The sequence below is a fragment of the Saccopteryx leptura genome, chromosome 2 (assembly GCF_036850995.1).
Source record: "Saccopteryx leptura isolate mSacLep1 chromosome 2, mSacLep1_pri_phased_curated, whole genome shotgun sequence".
Lineage (NCBI taxonomy): Eukaryota > Metazoa > Chordata > Mammalia > Chiroptera > Emballonuridae > Saccopteryx > Saccopteryx leptura.
The window spans coordinates 1,642,881-1,663,567 of record NC_089504.1 but is presented as its reverse complement, the minus strand read 5'-3'; the positions used below and the strand labels follow the sequence as shown (position 1 = coordinate 1,663,567).

General features: G+C 62.6%; 1 protein-coding gene across 1 annotated transcript in view; it reads left to right on the top strand.

Annotated features, from left to right (window-relative positions):
• Positions 1-20,687, top strand: part of QSOX2 (quiescin sulfhydryl oxidase 2) — a 29,322-nt gene that overhangs the window by 2,110 nt on the left and 6,525 nt on the right. Inside the window, exons 2-10 of the mRNA XM_066366686.1 lie at positions 11,013-11,113; positions 12,533-12,581; positions 13,424-13,529; positions 13,687-13,777; positions 15,372-15,517; positions 15,968-16,102; positions 16,594-16,723; positions 18,120-18,242; positions 19,198-19,348. Coding sequence (XP_066222783.1) covers positions 11,013-11,113; positions 12,533-12,581; positions 13,424-13,529; positions 13,687-13,777; positions 15,372-15,517; positions 15,968-16,102; positions 16,594-16,723; positions 18,120-18,242; positions 19,198-19,348 — 1,032 coding nt within the window. The remainder of the gene's footprint in view (positions 1-11,012; positions 11,114-12,532; positions 12,582-13,423; positions 13,530-13,686; positions 13,778-15,371; positions 15,518-15,967; positions 16,103-16,593; positions 16,724-18,119; positions 18,243-19,197; positions 19,349-20,687) is intronic.

The following is a 20,687-nucleotide window of genomic DNA, read 5'->3' as shown; positions in this document are numbered from 1 at the left end:
GAACCTTCCAGAGCCAGACCGCCAGCGGGCGGCCTGAGCACCAGCTCTCGACGGGGGCGCGTCCCACCTGGGGGCTCGTTAGGAATGTGCTCTGTAGGCACCAGCCCCGGCCTGTTGGGTCAGAAGCTCTGGGCGTGAGGCCCAGCATCCTGTCAGCACAAACCCCACAGTTGGAGGGTCACCTGCTCTCAGGGACACCCTGCAAAGACACCTACCTGCAAGGCAGGGCCGGTGGCCAAGGAGACTGGGAATGGGGCAGTGACGCCCCCTCGTGGACGTCCACCACACACGGCAATTACTCAGCGAAGGAATCTGCACTCTCGCCCTTGGCTTCCTGTGGGACTGACTGTGGGACCCTTTCTGTGCCTCGTTTCAGCACTGCCCTGTGGGACGCATTGGGGAGAACCACCTTCCCCTGCCCCTCCCCATGAAAGTCAGCGGCAGCCCCTCTGCCTGGTGCCGTGCTCAGCACTGCCCTGTGGGGCGCATTGGGAAGAACCACCCTCGCCCTGCCCCTCCCCATGAAAGCGGCAGCCCCTCTGCCTGGTGCCGTGCTCCCCATTGCCCCTGTGGGACGCATTGGGAAGAACCACCTTCCCCTGCCCCTCCCCATGGAAGTCAGCGGCAGCCCCTCTGCCTGGTGCCGTGCTCCCCATTGCCCCTGTGGGACGCATTGGGAAGAACCACCCTCGCCCTGCCCCTCCCCATGGAAGTCAGCGGCAGCCCCTCTGCCTGGTGCCGTGCTCAGCACTGCCCTGTGGGGCGCATTGGGAAGAACCACCTTCCCCTGCCCCTCCCCATGGAAGTCAGCGGCAGCCCCTCTGCCTGGTGCCAGGCTCCCCATTGCCCCCGTGGTCCAGTCTGTTTAACAGCCAAGTTCAACCCAGGCAACGTGGAGCTCTGGTTGGCTTTCTTAAACGACTCTCAGATTGCGTAGCGCCCCACCTAGCAAGCGGAAGGGCTGCTGGAGTGTGTGGAAAGGACGGTTTCATAGCTGAGGAGTGGGGCAGAGAAGGTCAGAGTGCAGTTTCAGGCAAGGACACCCTCCTCCCTGGGAAGGCAGGGGCCCAGTCAGGCAGATGGCCGCCAGCATGGGTCAGGAAGTCCCAAACAGGATTAAAACTACACTTCCTGGGAGGGGCTGATGTTGCTGCTAGGTTAGGTGTGAAGTCTCCATTTGATGTTTGATGTCATGGGCTTCTAGCACAGTGACACCACTTGGGGCCTGTGGTTTTCTCTTTAACAAGTCTGAGTGGAGCCATCACTCCATTGTCACCACTTTGGTCCCAGTCAGTCACTTGTGAACTGTGCTGTCCAGTCAGCCCCCAGGCAGTGTGCTGCTTCCTGTCTGGTGCTGCCCTCCTCCCGTTCTCTACACCCGAGCGGCCTCTGGGACGTGGGGGCCATGGGACAGGCTCTGCTCCCGGCCTCAGCCTGCCGTGGGGTGGGGGTGGGGGGCACTGAGCTCAGTGAGCATCTGCTTCCCCTGCTGTCTGCCACCATCGCCTCCTGACTGGCCGCCTCCATTTGCTTAGGAGGAGCCGGAAGCCCCAGAGGGTGGTCTGCAGAGGATGGGGCTGCTCCCCAGCTAGGCAGGGCCTCCCTGGTCATAGCTTAGGGACCTTTCTTTTCCTAGATTTGGGGTTGAAGTTCAGCTCTTAGCTGACATTTTCAAGCTTTTGAAAATAAATGTTTTTCCATATAAGAAGGTGTCTTGACAAAGAACAGTTGTGCTGTTGGGTGTGGCCAGATGTCAGCGCTCAGGCCTGTCACTGAGCTGCTGGGTTCCTGAAAACCCTCAGCCCGGAGCTGTGGTGTGAGCTCAGTGGGTCCGCTCCCGTGACTGGGAGGTGAGACCTCCGTGCCTGGGGCAGCACCCCCACCCCGAGGGAGCTCTGAAGTATGTGCTCAGGGAAGCGCGGGCAGGTGTTCTCCGACTGGCCTGGCAGCTGTAGAGGAGAGACTGGAGGGGCACTGAGAGCTGGTGGCAGCCACCACGGCACACACCTGGTCTCCCCTGTCCACTCCTGTCGCAGATGGTGACACCGTGGGGCTGGTGACTCCAGAGCCCCAACGGCTCACGCCCTGTGTCTGCAGAGGCCAGGAAGGGGGCCCGGATGGGGGCGTCTGTCTAGCTGCTGCGTGGTGTCTGCTCAGTCCTGCCTCCCTCTGAGCTCTTCATCGCCTGCCTGATCCGCACTTGGGGTCTGTGTGCGAGGCCGTAGCCTTCTTGGTGTTTACCTGGGGCACTGAGTGTCCCCATGGAGCCTGGGGAAGGACAGGGTGCTGATGGCAGCAGGAAGGCCCTGCAGGAGTGTGCGGGGAGGGGAGTCCCGGGAGGGCGTGGGGAGCTCGTCTGGACTCAGGAGGGAGGGCTCAGCAGGGCAGGAAGCAGGTGAGCGGCGGCAGCAGGGGCGTGCTCCGGTTGTGGGCCCAGGTGCGCCTGTGAGACAGACCCAGGCTTCGGTACAGCTGCGTCTATAGGAACTGCACCGCGTCTGTAGGAACTGCACCGCGTCTGTAGGAACTGCACCGCGTCTATAGGAACTGCACCGCGTCTGTAGGAACTGCACCGCGTCTGTAGGAACTGCACCGCGTCTGTAGGAACTGCACCGCGTCTATAGGAACTGCACCGCGTCTGTAGGAACTGCACCGCGTCTGTAGGAACTGCACGCGTCTATAGGAACTGCACGCGTCTGTAAGGACTGCACTGTCTATAGGAACTGCACCGCGTCTATAGGAACTGCACGCGTCTATAGGAACTGCACGCGTCTATAGGAACTGCACCGCGTCTGTAGGAACTGCACGCGTCTATAGGAACTGCACGCGTCTATAGGAACTGCACGCGTCTGTAAGGACTGCACTGCACAGCCTCGGAGTGGAGGAAGCCAGGTTGTAAGTGCCGCCTTGCTGTGGCTCTGAAGATGTGCCCACTTGTTCCTGGAAGCTTTCTCGTCTCACAGTGTTTTGATGCTTCAGCATCTGACCAACAAGATAGGATTTGCTTCCCTGGAGTCACCCTGGAGTGCCTACCAGGACCCAGTAGCCTGAGTCTAACCTTGCTGGGCCGGACGCCGCAGCGAGAGGACCGGTCCTGGCCCTCAGCTCCGTGAGGCCGGGCGAGCACGCCTGGATTCTGAAGGGTCGCTTCTAGGTAGCTTGTGCTGTTGTTGGCATGTGAGCTGGGGTTCTACCCTGGGCTGTGTTGTGGTTTGAACTTGGAGCTCATCTGAAAAGACCTTGACTCAGCCGGGAGGGGACCTGCATCAGGGGAGAGACCACCCTGCCGTCAAGTGACTGGGCCGTGGGATTGGGGACCCCCACATCACCCTGACTTTTGCACGAGGATGGAGAAGCCTCAACCCGGTCAGTGCCGTGAGAACAACAGTCTGGTACGGCCTTTTGAAGCTGGGAGGTTAACTGAGCTGTGCTGTCATTCTGGGACTAATTGGTGTTTGACGGTAACTCAGACTTTACAGACTTTTTCATTAGAATGCGATGAGTAAAGGTTTTATCCTGTTAGGTTAATCAGTGATTCTCACAGTGTGCGCCAGGGTGCACTGGTGCGCCCTATGGTATTCCAGAGAAATATGTGCCTGTTGGGGACCAAAAAACCAACAGGGATTTTGGAGTTTAGATTCTTGGGGGACAGAGGTGTGGGGAATTGGCTGTAAGCTGACAGTCTGCCCAACCCCCCACCTCACTTGCCTGATTAGGTTGCAAAAGGCTGTTAAGCTGTGGTGCTGGATTGTTTACACTACCCCCCATGTTCCCCGGAAGACTGGAGGCAAGTTTCTTCTATCCTTTGTTTGGTGTAAAGTTAAGATGATATGTATGGTGGGGGTTTTCTGCACTAGGTAAAATTCTTGGGTTGCCTTGGAAACGTGATCAGAGACCATTAATTTGCTAATGGCCTCACTTTAGCCTATAAATAAAGCAAGATGTGGTTTTTGGGCACGCTTTGTTCTTGCCAGCAGCAATTACGGGGCCCTGCCGACCCTGTATTTTCTTAATTCTGCACCATTCCCACTCGGGACCTGGAATTACTAGCTGTGCTGGTTTGCAGTATGTGCCCAGATATAAAAATAAATATAGTTACTCTGTTATACTATTTCATTATGGAAATACTGCTTTTTGTTAACACATTGTTATTATGTTTATTAATAACACATCATTATGTTATTTTTAGATAAATATACCCAAATGAAATGGGTAGATATCTCAAAAAGAAGCATGATAGTGAAGAATCTGATTCTGGAAGTGAGCAAACGTTAAGTGTAAATAAAATAGGACTTGGAGGCTGATGGGCAGAGTTTAATTTATAGCATTTCCCATCACTTAGCACTGAACAATACGACTGGATTAGAAACCCATTCATGGAAGCTTCAAGTGATTTTGGTTTAACGTTGACAGAAGAAGAAGAACTGGCAGCTATATCCACTGACAGTGGATTGATGATTAAACATAGGAATTATCTCTTGAAGCCTTTTGGATTTCTATAAAAGAAGAATATATGGCAATATCTAAAAGCGCTTTGAACATTTTACTACAATTTTCAACATCCTATTTATGTGAGTTAGGATTTTCTACCCTCAACACAATTAAGAGTAAAAAGAGAGTAATTCTTCAATGTATTGACGAGGAAATGAGAGTCTGCCTTTCAAATATATGCCCAAACATTGAAGAAATCGCCAGGACACATCAGGCTCACGTTTCTCATAAACACAAGAATGAAAAAACTTAACACTTTCACGCTGGGACCTGCCGACTTCTAAATCTTACTAAGAATGTATCTATATATATAAAAAGATAACGTTTTTGTCGTTTTTTTTTCTTTTTTAACCGCTTTTTTACAAATTCAAAAAGTATAACAAAAAATGTAACAAAAATGTTTTTTAATGTCAGAATAAATTTAATTTTGTCATATTTATTTTATTTAATTACCATAAAAGCATGCTTGGACTTTATATTTTTTTCTTTAATATTTGACTTAATTATTATAACATATTTCTCAGAAATTTGTATATAGTGCGCCTACAGTTATTTGTAGGATTTTAAGTGCACCCCGACTTCAGAAGGTTTGAGACCCACTGGGTTAAGCGCTGTGGTTATTTGGCGAGTGTGAGGCCAGTGGCCGTGGCCGTGGCCGTGGCCGTGCGGGCTCTCATCAGAGTCGGTCAGACGGTAAAGGAACTGTGGAGCCAGGAAGTGGTGGGCCATTCCGTTGATTAAGTCTCGTTATGGCCGACAAGCAAGCAGGCAGGGAAGACCGCTTCCCTCTCTCTCTGGTCCCGACCCCCTCTGGACCCACCAGAACTCACAGGCCCCCACCAGCCTCAGCACTCCCCAGCCAAACAGGCCGGGCCAAAATCTCAGGGCTCCTGAACCCCTCAGCTCCCCCCCCCTCTACTGTCCAGTGAAACAGGCCTGGTGGAAATACCCCTTCTCCAGCAAATAACAGCAAGCAGTCACCCCTCCCAGCAGGAAGGCAGTCCACAGTTTGCAGTCTGCGCCCTCAGAGCAGGCACCGCAGCCTTCCACAGGCTGTGCACGCATGGCGCTGCCCCGGTACAAGCGCGCAGACCTAAACGTGTTGCAAACTTGTTTGCCCAACAGCAAGTAAACTTGAAATAAATTTTAGTCTACTGTATTTGGAAGCTTAATTATTTCACAAGTGTTTTTTTTAAGCCTGTGTTACTAAAAAATAGGCTTGCAAGCGGAAATGAGGTGAAGGCTGTGGCCACTGCCTGCAGGTGCCCCCGGCTGGCGCACACCTTGTGGATGCCCCCAGCGGGCAGCCTCGGACCTCCCGGCTGGCGCACACCCTGCGGGCGCCCCCAGCGGGCAGCCTCGGACCTCCCGGCTGGCACACACCCTGCGGGCGCCCCCAGCGGGCAGCCTCGGACCTCCCGGCTGGCGCACACCCTGCGGGCGCCCCCAGCGGGCAGCCTCAGACCCGGCTGGCACACACCCTGCGGGCGCCCCCAGCGGGCAGCCTCGGACCTCCCGGCTGGCACACACCCTGCGGGCGCCCCCAGCAGGCAGCCTCGGACCTCCCGGCTGGCGCACACCCTGCGGGCGCCCCCAGCGGGCAGCCTCGGACCTCCCGGCTGGCACACACCCTGCGGGCGCCCCCAGCAGGCAGCCTCGGACCTCTCGGCTGGCACACACTCTGCCCCCCCCAGCGGGCAGCCTCGGACCTCCCGGCTGGCACACACCCGTGACAGCAGACTTGCTTCCAGTTCAGAGTGGTTGTCTCCTTTGTGTGGAGGGACCCAGATGGTGGGACAGGCAGGAGGAGGGAGGGCCCAAGCTGAATGAGCAGTGCCCTGAAGCAGACCTTTGAAAGGGCTTGTGTTTTATTTGGGACTAGAGGATGTCTCTCTTTTGTGCTCCCTGAATGCCGTCCATCTGTCCAGACACTGAGTGACTGCAGCTGAAGTCCTCCCTGTCTGTGTCTGGTGGCCTCGCACAGACGGCCGCCTTTCACAGACGACAAAGGCCTGGTGAGTGTCCGCGTGCCCTCCACCAGGGTGGCAGCCCAGCTCCGGGGGACGCGTGGATGTGGTGTAGCAGTCACAGGCGGCCCTGTGGGCTCTCGGGCGTCCCAGGAGCCAGGCAGCCGCACCTGCACACTGCCCTGTCCCTGCTGGCGTGCTCCGGTGAGCTGCCTGCAAGAGCAGGTCAGACATCTGCCCTTGATCCACAGTCCGTGTCCCGAGTGCGCCCTTGCCGGACGCGTTGCAGCAGGTGCTGAAGGCAGTGTCCAGCGGCGTGCCCAAGCGGAGCTGTGGCCCGGGGGAGGACCAGGTGGTGAGCAGACACGGGGGGATAGGTTGGTCGACTGCCGGTGATAAGTCCTGGGAAGTAAGCAGGTGGGGGGCACACAGGGCTCCGGAGGAAGGCCGCCGACGGGTGGCAGTGAGGTCACGGAGATAAGGCAAAGCAGCCGCCTGAGGGACACCGTGGGGGCGGCACGTGCAAAGGCCCGAGAGGCCCAGCAGGACTGAGGGGCCGGGGGGACTCCTGGGGGTTCTGATGGGCCAGGCAGCAGCTGAGAGCGGCAGCTTCAGGCTCACAGGCCAGTAGCTGGACTTCTTGTTCTTGAACAGCAAGGAGGAAGAGCAGGCTGAGGAGGGCGGCCTGGCCCTGACCGGTGGCTCAGTGGCCAGAGTGTCCTGGCACACCAAGGTTGCAGGGTCAACCCCTGGTTGTATGTGTCCAAGAACCGATCAGTGAGTACACAGCTAAAGGGGGCAGTGAGTTGATGCTTTGCGCCACCCCCATACCCCCATCTCAGAAAAACAGGGAGTCCTGTGACCTGGTTTCCAGCCGCTCCGAGGAGAGCTGAGGGCCTGACGCCATCAGGGCACAGGTGGGGCGCGGTGAGAGGCTTCGGTGTCCCGCCAGGGGGGCTCAGCTGGGCCGTGCTGACCACGGCACGGATCCTCCCACCACAGCTGGTCTGCCAGCCGTTTGTGGCATGTGTGCGGGTTGCGTGGTCCGAGCCAGGCTGTGGCTTGTGAGAATCGTGCCCTGCTTGGGCATGGGGTGGATAGTGCGTGGACCCGCACGCTGGCGCGTCCACCCAGCCTCACCTCAGAGGGGTCGGAGTGGGCGCTCTGCTCTGCGGGAACGCTGTGGTTGGCACACGTGCGGGAGAATAGGTCCTTAGTTGTGGTTAAGCCCCAGCCCTGTGCCTCCTTCCAGGGCTGGGCAGTCGTGGAGCTCGAGGCTAAGAACCCCGCAGAGGGGCCGCGGCCAGACTGTGCACCTGCCCCCCAGAGAGGGGAAGGCGGCTGAACCCTCTGGGCAGGTTCCCCCCGGGAGGGAAGCTGGGGCCCCACTTCTGGAGGTGGGGGGCACAGGGTGGAAAGGAGTCCTTTTGGTGGCATTTTGGGAGGGATGCCTGGGACGGTAGTGGGTGACACACGTGGTCTGGCTGGGGTGGGGCATGGGGCGTGGTCCAGGATTCACAAGTGATGGATCATGGGTCAGCAGCCCTCCACCCCACCCTGTGCTGGGGTCTGGACGAGTGAGGAGGTCGCTGCTCTGTGCGAACTGTGACCAGGTCATCTGAAATCTCCGAGCCGGAGGGCGGTGGTCTCAGTGTTCACGTTAGGGAGATGTGGGGTCTTCGCACGCAGGGTGTGGTGTGTGCCCAGAGCCGGGCACTGACCCAGGCCTGCAGGCCAGCTGTGCTGGGGCCTCCTGCTCTGGCTCGCTTTCCTACACCGGGGACGGACTTGGTGACTACAGGGCCGCCGTTTCCACCAGGCACGAGCTGTGTTAGGCTCGGGGCACTGGGGCAGCCGTCATTGCTCTGGCCGTGGTCAGAGTTTGTCTGCATTTCACCCCCAGCGCTGGGCGTGCACTTCGCCGGGCCGTTCGAGTCTTCTTACGCTGGGACTCCATGGAGGCGATACTGAGAAGTGGGAGGCATGGGCACATGCACGCACGCATGGGACACGGTCTCCTCATGCACCCGGGGGAGACGTGCACGCACGCATGGGACACGGTCTCCTCGTGCACCCGGGGGAGACGTGCACGCACGCATGGGACACGGTCTCCTCATGCACCCGGGGAAGACGTGCACGCACGCATGGGACACGGTCTCCTCATGCACCCGGGGAAGAGTGTGCACGCACGCATGGGACACTGTCTCCGCATGCACCCGGGGGAGACGTGCACGCACGCATGGGACACGGTCTCCTCATGCACCCGGGGGAGACGTGCACGCACGCATGGGACACAGTCTCCTCATGCACCCGGGGGGAGAGTGTGCACGCACGCATGGGACACGGTCTCCTCATGCACCCCGGGGGAGACGTGCACGCACGCATGGGACACAGTCTCCACGTGCACCCGGGGGAGACGTGCACACACGCATGGGACACGGTCTCCTCATGCACCCCGGGGGAGACGTGCACGCACGCATGGGACACAGTCTCCACGTGCACCCGGGGGAGACGTGCACACACGCATGGGACACGGTCTCCACGTGCACCCGGGGGGGACTGTGCTGGCCTTCGTTGTCTGCGTAGTGTTTCCTCACTGAGACGGACCCGAGACAGCAAGCAGCGCCGGCCCCACGGTGCGGCATGCGTCCCCGGGAGCGGCCTGGCGTTGCCGCGCCGTGTGTGCCAGGAGCTGTTCTCCATCTCCTCACGTCTGAGCTCTCTGGGTGCAAGGTGCTTTTTCTCTTTAAGCGTGACGTGAACATGTGTCACGGAAATTCCCAATGAACGGTGACGCCGTGTGTTCTGGCTGGGAGAAGTGGCCAGCGTGGACGGGCTGTGAGGGGAGTGGGGTGAAGTGCGGAGGCCACAGGCTTGGACAGGCCAGCGTCCGGCGGTGCTGCAGGAAGTGCCGTCTGCCACGTGGTCTGTGAGGGAGCGTTACCTGGGCTCTGGGGGCCTGTGTCACGTGAGCCTCCAGCGGATGTGCCTGAGTCAGGCTGGGACACTGCTCTCCAGCCGTTTACAGTGGTCGTGGATGTGGATTGGTTTCGCCGAAGCTCCTGACGCCCGGTCACTGATTGTGGGAAATGGGGGTCTGGTGTCCTTACCAGACCCTTTGCAGTGCGCTAATAGTGGTTATATTTTTATGTGGTCACAGAAGAGGGAGGTGTGTATAGACAGACGCGGTACAGCAGGTGGAGAGCAGCAGTTAGGGAGCTGGTCTCGTGGACGGGCCGGAGGCTCCTCTCCGCCTGCAGGTCCCTTTCCTGTAACCTCCGGAGGTTTAGATCCTAGCAGAACTCAGGGGAAATGCTCTCTGCCTGACTTGAGCCACATCCCTGGTTTTTAGACCAGTGCGTGTGCAGGAACAGGCAGCCGTGAGACCCTCAGGAGTCCCCACTGGCCCCGGGCGGCCGCCCCCCCAGGCCAGACTGCCCTCGGTAGTCCTCTGGGGCCTGGGTGCCCCTGTGTGCTCTGCTGCGTCCTGCTTCTGCAGCGCCCACTCCGGTGGGTCCTGTGTCCTTGGGCTGTCCGCCTGCAGGGCAGGGAGCCAGGAAGCGGTCAGGAAGGGGTCATTGCAGGGTCGTGAGTCTTCACTTCCTGGAGAAGGGGAACAAACCTTTCAAAGGGAAACTGCCCGAGGTGCCTCTGGAGGAGGTTGGGCACAGTCCCTCTGGGCCTGGTGACCACGGGCGGAGCAGGCACGCGCTCCCCAGGCGGCCACGGGCAGGCCCCCTGCACAGAAGCTTCCGCGGGGCAGTGAGGGGCACTGAGGCGGGGAGGAGCGAGGTGCCCGGCAGCTGCGGCCCTTGTGAACTAACGCATGCCGGGGGGTGAGGAAGGAGGGCAGGTGGCGCCCACACCTGGTGGGAGCACAGACACCATCGGGAGTCACCTCCCCGAAAGAACCAGACGCAGCTGGGACCCGATTCAAACAAACAATTTAAGCAGAAATGAGTCAGGGAGCTCTGAATCCTGGCTTGAATCTTGTTGCTGTTGGAACGCGTGTTTGACGACTTGATGGGGTGACGGGTTGTGAGTCTGGGCGGCGAGCCTTGTCCTTTAGACGGGGAGCCCTGGACACCGTCAGGGGGCCGGAAGTGGGCAGGCATCAGGACGGGCAAGGGGCCCCGAGCAGATCCCTGTGGACGCTGGTGTCTCCGTTTCACTCAGATGTTGGGAATTTCCATGGTAAAGACGTGAAGGACAGAAGACATAAGGATGTATTAGAACTGCTCCTGTTGTGCTCCCGAGAACAGTGGCGTGTTCATGCGTTTGTGGGAGGTGTCCTGGGAGAGAGCTGGAAGCCACACGCCAGGCGTTGACTCATTCCGGTGGGCGCACGGGGACGCTCAGCCCAGCTGGGGCTGAGAGGACTCGTGTGTTAGCCGCCCCGTCCACGCCCCCGTCACCGAGCAGGCCACCCCCAGAGGGAGGCGGAGAGCGAGGGCAGCTCAGCGAGTCCCCGTTGGCCGTTGTCACCAGTGGTGGACGCAGCCGCACCGTGGGGGAGGGACTCTCAGCCCTGACGGTCTCGCCCCTGCTCTTCAGACTGGGCCGCCGCCATCCGCGTTGCCGCCCTGGACTGCGCGGAGGAGAAGAACCACGAGGTGTGCCAGACCTACAACATCCACTTCTACCCCAGCTTCCGGGTGAGTGCCCCCAGCTGCTCCTCCTGTGTGTAGGGGGTCCTCTCTCTCTCTCTCTCTCTCTCGTTCCGCCCTGTGGGGTGAGACGGTCGCTGTGGGGGGGTGTCTGCACACCCTGTGGGTCAGGGCGGTCAGGACTGCTGCCAGAGGCCGGGTCTGCGGTCTGTCCGCCGGGGGCCTCGCCCACTGCCACGTGGGGCCCGTGTGTGCGGCCCTCCGTGCACCACGTGTGCTGATCTGTCTGGGTGTCCACAGGACCCCCTGAGACAGTGCCCAGCCTGGCCACCCAGGCACGGCACACGGGACCCAGGCAGGTTTGTACCCATCTCGCCCACTAGAGGGTCAGTGATTGCAAGGTGGAGAGCTGTGCACATGGGCTGTGCACGTGCAGTCACACCGGCGCCCGCCCGCACACGAGCCATCGTGAGAGTCACGGCTCCGGGAGAGGCAGCGCCAAGGCAGCTCCGAGCGCCCTCTCAGCCTGAGCCCCTGCGCTCTGTGAGGCTGCACCCGAGCCCCCTCCGCCTGCTGGCTCCCTGCACCTCACCCACAGCCTCCCCCAGCCCGGGGCGTGCTCGAGCCCATGGCGTGCCTCTGGCTCTTGTCTAAGTGTGCCTGCTCCACGTGCTCCTGCTGTGCACATGCGCAGTGCGGCTGGAAGCTCTGCCCCCCCCCCCCGAGTCACCTGCACTGTGGTGGTGGCCTGTGTCACCGTCCCCTCCACCACTGCCGCTTGGCTGTTCAGGCTTCAGCTGCTGGGAAGACACGCACACGTGTCCCCTCTTGTGTGGGCAAGAGTCCCTCGGCACAGGCCTGGGGGTGGCTGCACCAGCATGTCCTGCTGACCAGGGACAGCGACCCATCTGTGTGTGTGGCCGTGTCATGCCCCCTGTGACGCGTCTGCTCGGGTCGCCTGTCCGGTTCTGACCGGTTTCCAGAGCCCTCTGGACACTCCTGATGCTGAGCTGTTTTCAGTTGTGAGTGTTGGCAACGCTTGACTCCATTTGTAACTGTCTTTAACGTGCTTTTTTCATGAAAAATGTTCTTAATGATATAGAAAATCCTTTCTTCTGCTCAGAGATGCTCGTTCTTGCCTGTCACCCTCCCTGGAGTCCTTTGTGTTGTCAGAGTGACACCATTAGGGGCCCGTTTAACACCAGGCTGGAGGAGGCGCTGTCTTAAGGCTTCTAGCCCTGTTGGGTCAAAAGACATAAATAAAGTTCTGATGGGTCCCACCCACCTTCCGTAAATCTGGCAGAAAACCCTTTCCCCACAGAGACCCAGACCTCGGGCTCCGCGCTGGGTCCTCGGGGCTCGAGGCCGCGTTCTGGAGGAAGCTGGCAGCCGGCGGGAGCCTGTCTTGGAGACAGTGACACAGACAGCAGGCTGGGCTGCTTCTTACTCGTTCTCTTTTTCTCTTAGTATTTTAAAGCATTTACGAAGGACTTTACAACCGGAGAGAACTTCAAAGGTAAGGACATAAGCTATGTCTCTTACTCTTAGTTGCCTCAGAACCCATCAAAGTGAGAGTGGCTTGAGGGGCCGGGACCCTCACGGGTGGGGCTGTGCACGGCCCCCGGCCCCCAGACCTGCCCTGCAGCAGGTCCCACGTGCAGGGTTCCAGCCGGAAGGTGTACTTTCCGCGACTGAAAAACTGCTGGACGAGTGCGCTTCTGCTGAGTGTTTAGAATGAACCACACCCCGTGCCAGCACCCAGATCGGGCCAGAGTGACCGAGTTCCCAGCAGAGGCCACTGTGTGGTGTGCGGGCGCCCCCTCTTGGCCGTCAGCTCTCACGCTCGTCACCTCCCCGTGCAGCGTCATCCTGTGGCTCGCCCCGTCTGCCCCCTGCTCCCGGTCGGCGCCCCGTCTGCCCCCTGCTCCCGGTCGGCGCCCCGTCTGCCCCGTGCTCCCGGTCGGCGCCCCGTCTGCCCCCTGCTCCCAGTCGGCGCCCCGTCTGCCCCGTGCTCCCAGTCGGCGCCCCGTCTGCCCCCTGCTCCCGGTCGGCGCCCCGTCTGCCCCGTCTGCTCCCGGTCGGCGCCCCGTCTGCCCCCTGCTCCCGGTCGGCGCCCCGTCTGCCCCCTGCTCCCGGTCGGCGCCCCGTCTGCCCCCGGTCGGCGCCCCGTCTGCCCCCTGCTCCCGGTCGGCGCCCCGTCTGCCCCCTGCTCCCGGTCGGTGCCCCGTCTGCCCCCTGCTCCCGGTCGGCGCCCCGTCTGCCCCCTGCTCCCGGTCGGCGCCCCGTCTGCCCCCTGCTCCCGGTCGGCGCCCTGCTGGGGGCTGGGGCGGGTGCGGCAGGCTCGCTTGCTTCCCCCAGGGCCCGACAGGGAGCTGCAGACGGTGAGGCAGGCCATGATCGACTTCCTGCAGAACCACACGGACGCTGACAGACCTCCTGCCTGCCCAGCTCTGGACCCCATTCGGTGCGTACTTCTGGGTGTAAAAAAAAAAAAGTGGTGTCACATGGCGCCTAGCATTAATTCTGCAGGACGGAGACATGCTCTAAGGGGAATGGACCTGGCATCTGATGCCAGCTCACCGCTCCCGGAAGCTCTGAAAGCCTGCTCTTTCTCTTAAAAGGCCCAGCGATGTCCTTTCTCTCATTGACAACCGCGACGGCCGCTACATTGCTGTTCTGTTTGAGAGCAACGGCTCATATGTGGGACGTGAGGTACGGTGTCTGCGCCCCGTCCGGACCCCACCCGGCCCCGGCGTACAGTGGGCTCAGCGCGGGTGGGGACTGGACCCCTGGCGGGGGCGCGGCTGCGGTCTGGCTGCCCAGTGCGTGGGCTGGTGTGTGGAGGAGGCAGTGGAGGGCGCGTGTCCGAGGGCAGGACAGGAGCGGGTCGCAGGGGCAGCCTTGTCCCCCGTGGGCAGTGGAGGGGCGTGTCCGAGGGCAGGACAGGAGTGGGTCACGGGCAGCCTTGTCCCCCGTGGGCAGTGGAGGGGCGTGTCCGAGGGCAGGACAGGAGTGGGTCACGGGCAGCCTTGTCCCCTGTGGGCAGTGGAGGGGCGTGTCCGAGGGCAGGACAGGAGCGGGTCGCAGGGGCAGCCTTGTCCCCCGTGGGCAGTGGAGGGGCGTGTCCGAGGGCAGGACAGGAGCGGGTTGCAGGGGCAGCCTTGTCCCCTGTGGGCAGTGGAGGGCGCGTGTCCGAGGGCAGGACAGGAGCGGGTCGCAGGGGCAGCCTTGTCCCCCGTGGGCAGTGGAGGGGCGTGTCCGAGGGCAGGACAGGAGCGGGTTGCAGGGGCAGCCTTGTCCCCTGTGGGCAGTGGAGGGCGCGTGTCCGAGGGCAGGACAGGAGCGGGTCGCAGGGGCAGCCTTGTCCCCCGTGGGCAGTGGAGGGGCGTGTCCGAGGGCAGGACAGGAGCGGGTTGCAGGGGCAGCCTTGTCCCCTGTGGGCAGTGGAGGGCGCGTGTCCGAGGGCAGGACAGGAGCGGGTCGCAGGGGCAGCCTTGTCCCCCGTGGGCAGTGGAGGGGCGTGTCCGAGGGCAGGACAGGAGCGGGTTGCAGGGGCAGCCTTGTCCCCTGTGGGCAGTGGAGGGCGCGTGTCCGAGGGCAGGACAGGAGCGGGTCGCAGGGGCACCCTTGTCCCCCGTGGGCCGTGGTGCTCACAGGGCAGGGACCCTCATGCGCTGTGGTCAAGTTTTTGGAGGTTTGTTTTCTTATTTTTTATTTTTCTTGCTTGTTCTGAACTCAACTCTTCTTGCCAAGTCCCAGGTCTGTAGAACCCGTCTCCACGGGGCAGGTTTCTCCCGTCACTGTGTGTGGTCTGGAGCTCTGCCTTGGGCATCTCAGTGAGGGCCGGGGAGGACGGCAGGAGTCCCTCAGGCCCTCGTGGGCCAGGTGTCTCCCATGCCCTCGCCCCCACCTCCGCCTGGACTCGGTTCTTAGCTCTGAGCTCTGGGGTGCAGGCAGGGACCAGGGCCGCGGTGCCGTCCGGGCGTGCTGGTGACCTTCTGTGGGGTGCGCGGCCACGTGCGTCGGGGAAAGCTCGAGGCTGGTTGTGGCCCACGTGCTCGCGGTGGGGGACGTACCTGTTTGATGAAGGTAGTTTCACGGAGAGCGTGCTGGCTCAGACAGGGCAGCACGGGTTCCCTGGCCATCCGTGAGGTTCAAAAACAGATTGTCATTTCTGCCCGGCTCCCTCCGATGTAAGTGGTGGTCTGGTTACCGAGAAGACAGGGGTGTTCCTGTGACGCTGTCTCTGGTGTGTGTAAGCAGGCCCCTCCTGTCCAGGGGAGGTGACGCAGTCTCCCTGTCCCAGGTGATCTTGGACCTGATTCCTTACGAGAACATTGTGGTGAAGAGAGTGCTGGACGCGGACCATGCCTTTCTGGAGAAACTGGGTGTTTCTTCTGTTCCTTCCTGTTACTTGATTTACCCAAATGGATCCCATGGGCTAATTAACACGTGAGTGTAGTTTGACTCAGGACTGTTTGTGGTGGCGGCTGGGCCCTCTGCAGGGTGGGAGCTCACTCGGGGCCAGACGTGGCCTGCATCTGTGGGAGGTGGGGTGGGAGCGTGTCCCCCTTGTCCAGATGAGTGTGGACGCCGGTGGGCTCCAGGCTCCCGTCCACCGCGGTCCGCTCTCCCTGCTGAGACCCACAGAAACCCTGAGAATCTGCTCAGCTCTGCACTGGGGGCCCCACTGAACTTGGAGAAAGCTGGGAAAGGTTGTAGGTGGGAGGGTCGGTTACGCCCTGAAGCCTGTGCCCTCGGCCCGGAGACCTGGGCCTTCAGTCTGCATCTACGCAGCAGTTCTCAGGTGGGCTTCTCCCCCACGGAGGGGCCTAGTCTCGGCCTGGGGACACACACGGGGGGCTCCAGCTCAGCCCACACCCGCCCTCTCGCCTCTCGCAGCGCAAAGCCTCTCCGGTCGTTTTTTTCCTCATATTTGAAGTCGTTGTCGGACGTGAGGAAGAAACTGCTCTCACCGGCTGAAAAGACAGACAGAGAAGAAGTCCCTGAAGTCGTGGTGTGGAGAGACTTCGACAGGCACGTGTTCCTTTTGGACGTGAGCTGCCCGGGGAGTGAGTGGGTTCAGGCGGGTGGGAGGGCCGCGGCCCGGAGCCCCTGGGAGGCCCTGGGGAGCGAGTGGGCTCAGGCGGGTGGGAGGGCCGCGGCCCGGAGCCCCTGGGAGGCCCTGGGGAGCGAGTGGGCTCAGGCGGGTGGGAGGGCCGCGGCCCGGAGCCCCTGGGAGGCCCTGGGGAGCGAGTGGGCTCAGGCGGGTGGGAGGGCCGCGGCCCGGAGCCCCTGCGAGGCCCTGGGGAGCGAGTGGGCTCAGGCGGGTGGGAGGGCTGCGGCCCGGAGCCCCTGGGAGGCCCTGGGGAGCGAGTGGGCTCAGGCGGGTGGGAGGGCCGCAGCCCGGAGCCCCTGGGAGGCCCTGCGCTGCTGTGGGCTGTCAAGCTAGTGATGTCTCCTTGGGCCGCGGGGAGTTCACGCCAAGAGAGGGCCGTCCTCACCTGGCTTCACGACGTCCGGCCCAGGTCTAACCTGTACACAGCGGACCTGGAGTCGGGGCTGCACCACCTGCTGCGTGTGGAGCTGGCCGCCCACAGGGCCCTGGCCGGGGCCGAGCTGAAGACGCTCAGGGACTTCGTCACCGTCGTCGCCAAGGTGTGTGGGGTCGGCTCTGGGGGGGGCCTGGCCTGCAGTCCCTGGGGAGTGGGGCCGGATGTGCCCCTGACCCTGCGCTGACCCTGCCCTGACCCTGCCCTGACCCTGCGCTGACCCTGCGCTGACCCTGCCCTGACCCTGCCCTGACCCTGCGCTGACCCTGCCCTGACCCTGCCCTGACCCTGCCCTGACCCTGCGCTGACCCTGCCCTGATCCTGCGCTGACCCTGCGCTGACCCTGCCCTGACCCTGCGCTGACCCTGCCCTGATCCTGCGCTGACCCTGCCCTGACCCTGCCCTGACCCTGCGCTGACCCTGCCCTGATCCTGCGCTGACCCTGCCCTGACCCTGCCCTGACCCTGCGCTGACCCTGCCCTGACCCTGCGCTGACCCTGCCCTGACCCTGCCCTGACCCTGCGCTGACCCTGCCCTGATCCTGCGCTGACCCTGCGCTGACCCTGCCCTGACCCTGCCCTGACCCTGCGCTGACCCTGTGCTGACCCTGCCCTGACCCTGCGCTGAGCGCTGGGGCCGTGGCTCTCGGAGCCTCTGCTCTCCCGGGTGGACACCAGGCGTGAGGTGCTGGGTGGGCACAGGTCTGTCCAGAGGCTGCACGCGGCTGGTCTGAGGGCACTTTCCCGGGTCGGAGGTGCATGAGGTAGAAACACTGTGACCCACTGGTGTGGCTGGAGCCACTGGCCCGATGGTAACGGGCGTTGGGGGACGAGGGAGTGGTGGGCAGCGCCCTCAGGGAGGGTGCAGGTGCCACCCCGTGTCCGTCCTCGGGTTTGCTGTGGGCGGGGCCGGTGCACGGCTGCCCCTGCGCCTTCAGCAGGAGGTGCAGCGGTGGGGGCTCGTGTGTCAGCGCGAGCTTCACTCCTGCCAGGAGCTCTCAGCTCTGGGCTGGACCCTTGGCTCAGTCGTTTTCTTGGCCCAGAACAGTGTGGCGGGCAAAGCCGTGGAAAGTGGGCAGCTCCTGGGACAGCGCTGAGCCTTGTGCTCTTGGCCCCAGCAGGCCTGTCTGGACCCGGCCGGGGCCCTTCCGCGCCCTGACCTCTGGGACAGCCCAGCCTGGGCCTGACCCCACCTGGGGTCACAGCGGGCCTGGGACAGGGCCTATTGCTCCTGCTGCTGCACAGCAGAGACCGAGTGGCCACCAGATAGGGCAGCGGGTGAGCTCAGGTCTTCAGAGCCCTCTCGCGCGTTCCTTCTGCACGTCTCCTGTGCTGTGGCCGCAGTGTGGCCGCTGGGCTCCGTGCTCTGCAGGCCAGGGAGGCGCACGGCCTGTGTGCTGACACCCAGTGAACCAGCGGGCAGCCCGCTTTGGCCCAGAAGTCCAAGTGGCACTGCCCGCTGGTTCCAGTCTCTCAGTGTGGGTCCTTCCTCTTCCTCGCCAGCTGTTCCCCGGCCGGCCGCCGGTCAGGAAGCTGCTGGAGCTGCTGCAGGAGTGGCTGGCCAGCCTCCCGCTGGACAGGATCCCCTACAACGCGGTCCTGGACCTGGTCAACAACAAGATGCGGGTGAGCCCCGGGCTGCTGCGGCCAGTGCCCTCTGTCCCTGGCCTGCACGTGGGCACTCACACACCCCCACCTGGGTGTCCCCCTGGCCCTCCGTGGTTTTCACTGTCCTGTGTCCATGACAACTGGACCCTGTCCTCTGGCCCTGGGCTGCCGCCTCCCTGAGTCCTCAGGGCCCGCCCTGCGCACTGGGCTCCAGGGCTTCTCTCTTTATTTTTAATTTATATTTTGAGTGAACTCTGAATTTTACACCTAATAACAAATAAAAATGATGTGCTTAGAGTGTGCAAGCTTGGGGAGCTGCCTGCAATGTAGCCGGGTGCCCACAGGGAGCAGACCCGCGCCCTCCTTAGGCCGTGGTGTTGGCCGGGGCGTGGCCAGCATGCCCCTCCTCAGGCCGTGGGCGTCAGCGGGGCGTGGCCAGCATGCCCCTCCTCAGGTCCTGGGCGTCGGCCGGGGCGTGGCCAGCATGCCCCTCCTCAGGCCGTGGGCGTCGGCTGGGGCGTGGCCAGCATGCCCCTCCTCAGGTCCTGGGCGTCGGCCAGGGCGTGGCCAGCATGCCCCTCCCTGCCTGAGCCTGTCTGGAGGCCTCAGAGTTTCCTTCTTTGTTTTAGATTTTAATTTTTTTTTTAAATTAATTTATTATTTTTTAGAGAGAGGAGAGAGAGAAGGGGGCAGTGAGAAGCTTCAATGACCAGGCAAGCCCAGGGTTTTGAACCAGCGACCTGTGTTCCAGGTCGACGCTTTACCCACTGCGCCTCCACAGGCCAGAGTCTCAGTAGTGTGCCCGTGTGTCACCACCAGTCAGAGGACAGTCACCGTTTTCTTTCTTCATTTTTCTGCTGACCAGGGCGGGGGCGGGGGGTCAGCTTGTTGTTGGACTTAGTCTCACTTAGCCGTGTGCCGGCCACTTCTCCGTCGGGCGGCTCAGTCCCCTCTTCCCCTCCCTCCCCCCCAGATCTCGGGCGTGGCCCTCCCTGACCGCGTGCTGTGGGTCGGCTGCCAGGGGAGCCGGGCGGGGCTGCGGGGCTACCCCTGCTCCCTCTGGACGCTGTTCCACACCCTGACCGTGCAGGCCGCGGCCCGTCCCGGCGCGCTGGCGGACACAGGTGAGCGCGGCCGAGGACGCACTGGGAGGGGTGCTGGGAGGGGGCTCCGTGGGGTGAGGCAGCGTGTCATCGGGTCGCCCGGGGGTCCCCTGCTGCCCAGAGGCGCTGGCGGACACAGGTGAGCGCGGCCGAGGACGCACTGTGCTGGGAGGGGTGCTGGGAGGGGTGAGGCAGCGTGTCATCGGGTCGCCCGGGGGTCCCCTGCTGCCCAGAGGCGCTGGCGGACACAGGTGAGCGCGGCCGAGGACGCACTGTGCTGGGAGGGGTGCTGGGAGGGGTGAGGCAGCGTGTCATCAGGCGCCCGGGGGTCCCCTGCTGCCCAGACGCGCTGGCGGACACAGGTGAGCGCGGCCGAGGACGCACTGTGCTGGGAGGGGTGCTGGGAGGGGTGAGGCAGCGTGTCATCAGGCGCCCGGGGGTCCCCTGCTGCCCAGACGCGCTGGCGGACACAGGTGAGCGCGGCCGAGGACGCACTGGGCTGGGAGGGGTGCTGGGAGGGGTGCTCCGCGGGGTGAGGCAGCGTGTCATCGGGTCGCCCGGGGGTCCCCTGCTGCCCCACACGCGCTGGCGGACACAGGTGAGCGCGGCCGAGGACGCACTGGGCTGGGAGGGTGCTCCGTGGGGTGAGGCAGCGTGTCATCGGGTCGCCCGGGGGTCCCCTGCTGCCCACACGCGCTGGCGGACACAGGTGAGCGCGCGGCCGAGGACGCACTGTGCTGGGAGGGGTGCTCCGTGGGGTGAGGCAGCGTGTCATCGGGTCGCCCGGGGGTCCCCTGCTGCCCCACACGGCCCCGAGGCCAGAGCCACGCTCCCACCTCTTCCCGTGCAGCACGGGCCTGGCTGACCGCAGGGGCTGGGCAGGGGGAGCATGTGCTCAGGACCGGCTACAGCACAGACACTTCCGCTTTCGCTTTAAATAGACGAGAATACGTGAACGTCTGTGGAAAGGTGTGTGTGTGTCTCTTGCTGTGTAACAAGTTACCCTAAGACTCAGCAGTTGGAAACACTGCACCTTGTTGTCTCACGGTGTCTGGGGTCAGGACCTGCTGTGGCTGAGAGGGTCTCTGCTCAGGGAGGGGGTCGCACCCAGAGGCACGACCAAGAGGGGACCGTCCCCCCTGCTCACCCTTGGGTGGCGGCTGGAGTCTTGTCCTCGCCGGCCGCCCCTCACCAGGCCTCCTCGCCATCAGCAGCTCCCGTCACAGCACCCACCTCGTCAGAGTGCCGGCGAGAGAGACCCTTCTCGTGTGACATCCCGCACTGTCAGGGGTCAGCCAGGGGCCCAGCCTCTCCCAGGGGAGCGGGACCCCAGGGCCGTCTCACGGGCCATGTGCCACCA